At 44.8% G+C, this 9074-nt stretch overlaps 1 protein-coding gene across 1 annotated transcript; it reads left to right on the forward strand.

Moving 5' to 3' along the window:
• The first annotated feature begins 7494 nt into the window (after window positions 1-7494).
• LOC107132228 (ubiquitin-like protein 5) lies at window positions 7495-7869 on the forward strand. The gene has a single exon (XM_015474229.3). The coding sequence runs from the start codon at window positions 7521-7523 to the stop codon at window positions 7740-7742; it is 222 nt and encodes a 73-aa protein (XP_015329715.2). The 5' UTR covers window positions 7495-7520; the 3' UTR covers window positions 7743-7869.
• The last annotated feature ends 1205 nt before the right edge of the window (window positions 7870-9074 follow it).

Raw genomic sequence — 9074 nt, forward strand, 5'->3', positions numbered from 1 at the left:
TACTCAAACTCATGTCCATTGAGTCGTTGATGCCATCCAACCATCTCATCCTCTGTCGTCCCCTTGTCTTGCCTTCAATTTTTCCCAGCACTAGGGTCTTTTCAAATAAGTCAGTTCTTCCCATCAGGTGGCCAAAGTATTGGAGTTTCAGCTTCAGCATCAGTCCTTCCAATGAATATTCAGGACTGATTTCCTTTAGGATTGACTGGTTGGATCTCCTTGCAGTCCAAGGGACTCTCAAGAGTCTTCTCCAACTCCACAGTTCAAAACCATCAATTCTTCCAGTGCTCAGCTTTCTTTATGGTCCAACTCTCACATTCATATATGACTACTGGAAAAACCATAGCCTTGACCAGATGGACCTTTGTTGGCAAAGTAATGTCTCTGCTTTTTAATATGCTATCTAGGTTGGTCATAACTTTCCTTCCAAGGAGCAAGCCTTTTAATATCAAGGTTTCAGTCTGCATCTGCAGTGATTTTGGAGCCCAAGAAAATAAAGTCTGTCACTGTTTCCCCATCTATTTGCCATGAAGTGATGGGACTGGATGCCATGATCTTAGTTTTTTGAATATTGAGCCTTAAGCCAACCTTTTCACTTTCCTCTTTCACTTTCATCAAGAGGCTCTTTAGTTCCTCTTTGCTTTCTGCCATAAGGTTGGTGGCATCTGCATATCTGAGGTTATTGATATTTCTCCCAGAAAACTTGATTCGAGCTTATGCTTATCCAGCCCAGCATTTCACATGATGTACTCTGCATATAAGTTAAGTAAGCATGGTGACAATATAGAGCCTTGATGTACTCCTTTCCCAATTTGGAACCAGTCTATTGTTCCATGTCCAGTTCTAACTGTTGCTTCCTGACCTGCATACACATTTCTCAAGAGGCAGGTCAGGTGGTCTGGTATTCCCATCTCTTTCAGAATTTTCTACAGTTTCTTGTGGTCCACACAGTCAAAGGCTTTGGCATGGTCAATAAAGCAGAAGTAGATATTTTTCCGGAACTCTCTTGCTTTTTCAATGATCCAACAGATGTTGGCAATTTGATCTCTGGTTCCTCTGCCTTTTCTAAATACACCTTGAATGTCTGGAAGTTCATAGTTCACGTACTGTTGAAGCCTGTCTTGGATAATTTTGAGCATTACTTTGCTAGCGTGTGAGATGAGTGCAGTTGTGCGGTAGTTGGAGCATTCTTTGGCATTGCCTTTCTTTGGGATTGGAATGAAAACTGACCTTTTCCAGTCCTGTGGCCACTGCTGAGTTTTCTCAATTTGCTGGCATATTGAGTGCAGCACTTTCACAGCATCACCTTTTAGGATTAGGAATAGCTCAGCTGGAATTCCATCACCTCCAGTAGCTGTGTTCGTAGTGATGCTTCCTAAGGCCCACTTGACTTTGCACTCCAGAATGTCTGGCTCTAGGTGAGTGATCACACCATCCTGGCTATCTGGGTCATTAAGATCTTTTTTGTACAGTTCTTTGGTGTGTTCTTGCCACCTCTTCTTAATATCTTCTGCTTCTATTAGGTCTGTACCGAATTATGCTTACTACTATGTAATTAAATCACTTTATATGGGGAAACTGAGGCACAGAGGGGCATATGACTTACACTTCCTACTGAAGTTCAGTTACGGATAGAAGATACATCACCTCCAGTCCTTAGTGTAACTTCTACAGTTCAATAACTTATTAATATTGCCAAATGTGAATAATATATAGGGAACCTAAGGCCTTTTATATTCAGACCCCTTTTGTGATGTTCCATGATCCCGCAGAGGAAGCGCTGTTATTAAGAAAACCAATTATGGAAACTTGTGTACCATTTGTGAAAAAGTATAATGGTACTTCCCTGGTGGCTCAGAAGTAAAGAATCCTCCTGCCAATGCAGAGACATGGGTTCAATCCCTGGGTCGGGAAGAGCCCACTCCAGTTTTCTTGCCTGGGAAATTCCATGGACAGAGGAGCCTGGTGGGTTACAGTCTATGGGGCGTTAAAAGTGTCAGACACGACTTAGCTAGGAAAGACCAACAACAGTGGGCCTTCAGTGCATTAGCTGGGGTCAGGATGGGGCGGGGGAGACAGTTTAGTCCATGACGGGAGCCAGATGGATATCTGCAGTTCTGAGAGCAAACAGAGACTTGGCTCAGGAATATGCTGAGTCACCCCCTCCCCCATCATTTTATCCCACTGCTAAATTTATTTTGTCCTTCAGTTCAGTTATGCCTCAAACATTAATCAGGTCTCAGCTGTGCCCAGAACTGTGCAGCTACTGGACACAGGGTGCTGCCATCATGGAGAGGTCACAGCGCTGCTGGGCCAGCACCCCCATGGCCAGGTCCTGGCTGGAGGCTCTGGTGACAGAGACCTGCTTCCTGGAGAAGGTGACTCTGACTCACCCTGAAATATGCGATAGAATCATTCCATCAAGGAGGAGGGGACTCATTTAAACAGTAAGCCTCCAAAGCATCCCTATTTGCCTAGACCCACCTGGGAGGGGAGCTTAGGGTTTGCCTTAAAAGTTTCTGCTCAATGTGGGCCACGGATCAGGAGCATCGGATCACCTGGGAGCTTCTTAGCTAGAAGGGGATCCCAGAGCCCATCTCAGACTCACCGAATCAAACTCCGTAGCTTAACAAGATCTCTAGGGGATTCGTGTGAGCATTAAAATCCAGAAAACACTGATCAAATACAGTGCTGCTGTTCACAACTGGAGAAACCAAGACCCAGAGAGAGGAAGTGATCCTTTCACGATGACACAGCAATTAGAACCAAAAAAGCCCGAGATCTAAGCCCCCAACGCCCAACTTGCAAATATCTTTCTTCCATAGATTAGCATATCTGAGATGTTCATATCACACAAGGAGGCTGATATTTTTACACAACTAGCCCTGGAGGCCTCACCAAGGGCTCTCACCTATCAGGTGAGCACTCGGGACCCTGACAATTTTCCTCTGTTGACAGTGCTCTGGCCACTGTTTGGGGTGGTTTGACTACTTTCAGGCAGCCTTCCACCACGTTTGTATGTTCCTGGGTGTTCACTGGTCTCCCTGCTCTTGTTGACACAGTCGCTGCTGCCGCAGAGAAGGGATTAAATGCATCCTGGAGCCTGCGGTCCCAGGACAGCCTCTGGCTGAGGTGTGCTCCCATCTTCCATGTGTTTCTCTCATTTCCTTGGTTCATTCCTTCACATGGCGGACACTGCTAATTGTCTGGGTCCTGGAATCTCAATCCTTGAATTTGGTTGAAGGTGTTTTGAGACTCGTGGTACCTCTATACACCTCACAGAAGCAAAGGCAAATACTTCTTGAAGAAAGGAATCTTCAATTTACGCCTAAAATAATTCAATGAGGCAAACGAACAAGGCGGTTTTATTGATACCTTTGGGAACTGGAAACTCCATCATGTAATGTAGTCTTCCCAGAACTAAGTGGAACTTCCAACAACAACAAAACGCAGTTACCAAAACACGTACCTATCAATACATACATACATACTAACTTCAACGGAAGCTTCACAGCAAGAGTCATACAACCGAAGAAGGAAATAGAGAATTCAAACCTGGAAGACACGTTTGAAGAAATGACCCAGAGTGTCATTCCAAGAGGCAACAAGATGGAAAATACAGAAGAGAAGAGACATAGACAAAATATCTTTAAAGCCTGAGCGCACGTTTCACCCGAGGCCTGAAAGGAGTGAGACAGGTGAAGGTCTGACGGGGTGGCCTTTACGGCCACTGCCGGACCCAAGGTGTGCTGAGAAACAAGGGCAGTCTCCGCGCCCGAGCTGACAGGCAGGTGCCTTCTCCTTGGAATCAGAGAGGCAGATCAGAGGGCTGAGGCCCCCTCCAGCCTCATCCTCGGCTACAGCGTTTCCCCTCTGGGTGTCTTTTTATTTCTCTTTCATCTATTTCCAGTAGGTCCTTATCCTATGTGTGAAATTTTTTTTTTAAATCCAGTGTTTATTTTGGATTTTACACACAGACATAGTTCCTAGGCAAAAAAAAAATATATATATAGTTCAGTGAATATGAAGTGCCTTCCTTTTTTCTGGCATTGCTGATGCTAGAGACATCTAGGACAGAAACCAAATTCTTTGTGGAGGCTGAGCGGCAGGCCCGCCCCCGGCGATCGTGTGGTTTGTACACCCCATGAAAACACCTGCTAAGATGATGGAGGGGCTAGAGAGCAGCCACAGCTCTGCTCGCCAAGCTGTGCACCCTGGCAGGATGCTTTATCAGTCAGAGGGCGCCTTCCACACAGAAACGCTACACCACGCTACACTCCGGCTGCATCTGCCCTAAGCAGGACTTCTATTTATTTTGCACAAAAGTGCTCATTCCTTAATGGGGTTCCACCAAACCATCCACTGGAGAAGTGTCTAAATGAAAGAAAAATTCCTTCTCAGTTACCTCAAAAGCCTGCCAAAGCTAGGTAGCCCTGTGTGTGTGTGTGTGTAAGGGCATGGCTTGTAGGCTAACTCATTGCCCAGTTTCACCTGGTCTGAGGGCCCTGTGTTGCAGTACTGTGATGCTGAAACCAGGCCGGCCCTGGCAAACTGGCAGGGCCGGCCACCCCACTCTGGGGAATTTCCTCTAGCTGGGTACCTTCGGACTGTCACTTCATGATGGAGTGAAGTTCCTGGCATTTCCCCTGTCTCATCCCCTGTGGTTTCCTTGCCTTGGGGTGAGCCTGGGTTTAAAGGGCACAGACATCACAGAGGGAAGAAGCCCGATCCTGCAAAGTGTGCCTCTGCTGGGGATGTTCTGGCGTCAGCGCCTCAGACCTCCTGATTGACTTAGAAGCTCACTCCTTTTCTCCCCATCCCTCTGTCCCAAAGGTGCATTTCCTCTTTGCACAACTCTTCTTTCTTCCTACCTCTGTCCTGCACGCCCTCAGAGCACTACTTCTCTGCTCTTTCGATGGCTGAATAAAAAAGGCTCCCTTCCTAACCTGACCCCCAGGCACACCTCTGAGTTCCTGGTTGCTTTATTTAGTTGCCTTCCTCCCCTCCTGGACTAAAAAAGGTTTATTTGTTGCAAAATATTTAGAGTACAGACAAGTAGTAACATTTTATGGGACTGAATTTCTTACCAGTAATTTTTCTATGAATATTTTTACACAGTTCAGAACAGACTGCATAGTTTTATATTTGGATTTTCTTTTTTTAACTTAACAACATGAACACTCTATTTAAATCCTAAAAACATTTTCCTATGACAGTCATATCAGCAAGATATGACAGCAAGGCCAGGAAGTTATAGACCCTGCTTCCCCCACAGAGACACCGAATTAACCACAATGTTTATAGACCAGAACCCCTCCATGAGAACTCAAGAGCCCAACTGAGAAGCTGTAACACCCATACCCTGTAAAACCAAGAAGGGATCCCAGCAAAAGGGGATGCTACAGTTATGCTGTTGTTCAGTTGCTCAGTTGTTTCTGACTCTTTGCAACCCCATGGATGGCAGCACACCAGGCTTCCCTGTCCTTCACTATCTCCCTGAGCTTGCTCAAACTCATGTCCATTGAGTTGGGGAGGCCAGCCAACCATCTCATCCTCTATCATCCCCTTCTCCTCCTGCCTTCAATCTTTCCCAGCATCAGGATCTTTGGCAATGAATCAGCTCTTCACATCAGGTGGCCAAAGTATTGGAGTCTCAGCTTCAGCATCAGTCCTTTCAATGAATATTCAGGGTTGATTTCCTTTAGGATTGTCTGGTTGGATCTCCTTGCAGTCCAAGGGACTCTCAAGAGTCTTCCCCAACACCACAGTTCAAAAGCATCAATTCTTCAGCCCTCAGTCTTCTTTATGGTCCAACTCTCAAATCCATACATGACTACTAGAAAAACTATAGCTTTGATATGCACCTTTGTCAGCAAAGTAATGTCTCTGCTTTTTAATATGCTGTTTAGGTTTGTCATAGTTTTTCTTCCAAGGAGCAAGCTGTAGACCATCCTTCTCTCACAGAGACACCTAATTAACCACAATATATAGATCAGAACACCTCCATGAGAACTGTAGCACCCAACTGAGAAGCTGAAACACCCAATCCACTGTAAAACCAAGAAGGGATCCCAGCAAAAGGGGATGCTACAATTACATTGTTGTTAGTCACTCGGTCATGTCCAACTCTTTGCGACCCCATGGACTGCAACACACCAGGCTTCCCTGTTGTTCACTATCTCCTCAAGCTTGCTCAAACTTGTGTCCATTGTAATTCCTATAACTCAGCAGCAACAAAATCAAACTACTCAATTAAAAATGAGAAAAAGACTGGAAGAGTCATTTTTCCAAAAGTGATGTATAAATAGTCAAGTATTGGAAAAATATTCAACTTCACTAATCATCAGAGAAGTATAAATCAAATCACAATGAGATATCACATCACACTCATTAGGATGGCTACTATCGAAAATACACAAAAGACAAGTGTCGCCAAGGAGGTGGAGAAATTGGAATCCTTGTTCCAAATGATGGGATTGTAAAACGGTTTGACTACTGAGTTCCAGATCAACATGGCAGAGTAGGAAGATCATGGACTCACCTCCTCCCGTGGACACAGCAAAACTACAGCTATACATAGAACAAGTATCTCTGAGACTGACCCAAAGGCGAACTGAACAGATTTCCTATGACTAAGGTCATAAAGAAAAGGCCACACAGAGACGGAAAGTGGGGCAGAGATGCAATCCTGTACCTGGCGGAACTTTCTCTGGGGATACAAGCGCTGGAAAACACCATTTTTTTTTTTTTTTTTTTTGTAGTATTGGAAAACACTATCACCCAGCTGGCCTGGTGCTGGCAGGCACTGTATCTATCACTCTCCATCAACCTAGCTAAAACCATGCACCCCACTTCAGTGATCCCCCAAGAACCTGTCCCATCCCACCCCACCTGGCAGGTGGCCCTGGCTGAAATCAAGCCCCTCCAAAGTGGCTTCTGCTGTGGGGACCAGCCCCGCACACCAGCACCCCCATAATCAGTTGTGGCCCACGACAATAGGAGGACACACGCAGGTGTCCACTCAGGGATCACCTCTGGAGCACCCGGCTCCAGTGACAGGGGGAGGAGTGTGCCACTGAGCTCCTCAGGGCTTTCCACATAAAGCCACTCTTTCACGGCCAGGAGGTACAGCTGACAGCTAGCTGATCCATGGAAACAAACACAGAAAGTCAGGCAAAATGAGACGAAAAATACCTGCCAAACAACTTACCAGATAAAGGAGCTCAAAGTAATAAGCATGCTCACCAAAGTGGGAGAGGAAAGGATGAACTCAGTGAGAACGTCAGCAAAGAGGCAAAACTATTAAAAGTAGTCAGAAGTGAAGACTAACAACTGAAATGAGAAACACACCAGAGGAATCAATTGCAGTTTAGAGGATACAGAAGAATGAGTCATCAGTCTGGAAGACAGAATAGTGGGAATCATCCAATTGGAAAAGAAAAAAGACTTTTAAAAAATGGTAGTTTAGAGTCGTGTGAGGAGGTTGTGGCGTCTGCTGCTTCCAGGCGATTTGAGCCAGGATGATCGAGGTTGTTTGCAACGACCGTCTGGGAAAGAAGGTGCTCGTTAAGTGCAATACGGATGACACCATCGGGGACCTTAAGAAGCTGATCGCAGCCCAAACTGGCACCCACTGGAACAAGATCGTATTGAAGAAGTGGTACACGATTTTTAAGGACCATGTGTCTCTGGGGGACTATGAAATCCACGATGGGATGAACCTGGAGCTTTATTACCAATAGAGCAGAATTCCTTCTTCCTGCCCTTACCCCTCCTCCCACCCTCACTCCCCACACTAATATGGATGCTTGTTTTTGGAAACTCATGTTAATAAAAACTTAGAGGCTGAATTAAAAAAAAAAAAAGATAGTTTAAGGGATCTCTGGGAAAACATCAAGCATACTAATGTTCACATTATAGGGATCCCAGAAGGAGAAGAGAGAGACAGAAAGGGACAAAAGACCTATTTGAAGAAATAATGGCTGAAGATGTCTTTAAACTGGGGAAGGAAACACATCCAAGTCCAGGAATCTCAGAATCCCAAATGAAAAGAACCAAAAGGCCCACATAAAAACATATTATAATTGAAAAGTCAAAAGTTAAAGATAAAGAGAGAATCTTAAAAGCAGTAAGAGAAAAACAACTAGTTACATACAAGGGACCACCCAAAAGACTATCAGCTAATTTTTCAGTAGAGACTTTATAGGTCAGAAAGGACTGGAATGATAAATTCGAAGTGTTGAAAGGAAAAACCTACAATCAAGAGTACTCTACCTACCAAAGTTATGATTCAGATTTAAAAGAGAGATTTAGAGTTCCACCTGACCTGCCTCTTGAGGAAGCAACAGTTAGAACTGGACATGGAACAACAGACTGGTTCCAAATAGGAAAAGGGGTACGTCAAGGCTGTATATTGTCACTCTGCTTATTTAACTTATATGCAGAGTACATTATGAGAAACGCTGGGCTAGAGGAAGCACAGGCTGGAATCAAGATTGTCGGGAGAAATATCAATAACCTCAGATATGCAGATGACACCACCCTTGTGGCAGAAAGTGAAGAAGAACTAAAGAGCCTCTTGAGGAAGGTGAAAGAGGAGAGAGAAAAAGTTGGCTTAAAGCTCAACATTCAGAAAACGAAGATCATGGCATCTGGTCCCATCACTTCATGGCAAATAGATGGGGAAACAGTGGAAACAGTGGCTGACTTTATTTTTCTGGGCTCCAAAATCACTGCAGATGGTGACCGCAGCCATGAAATTAAAAGACGCTTACTCCTTGGAAGGAAAGTTGTGACCAACCTAGATAGCATATTAAAAAGCATACACATTACTTTGCCAACAAAGGTCCATCTAGTCAAGGCTATGGTTTTTCCAGTGGTCATGTATGGATGTAAGAGTTGGACTATAAAGAAAGCCCAGTGCCAAAGAATTGATGCTTTTGAACTGTGGTGTTGGAGAAGACTCTTGAGAGTCCCTTGGACAGCAAGGAGATCCAACCAGCCCATCCTAAGGGAAATCAGTCCTGAATATTCATTGGAAGGACAGATGCTGAAGCTGAAACTCCAATACTTTG

Source organism: Bos taurus, chromosome 1 (genome assembly GCF_002263795.3).
Source record: "Bos taurus isolate L1 Dominette 01449 registration number 42190680 breed Hereford chromosome 1, ARS-UCD2.0, whole genome shotgun sequence".
Taxonomy (NCBI): Eukaryota; Metazoa; Chordata; class Mammalia; order Artiodactyla; family Bovidae; genus Bos; species Bos taurus.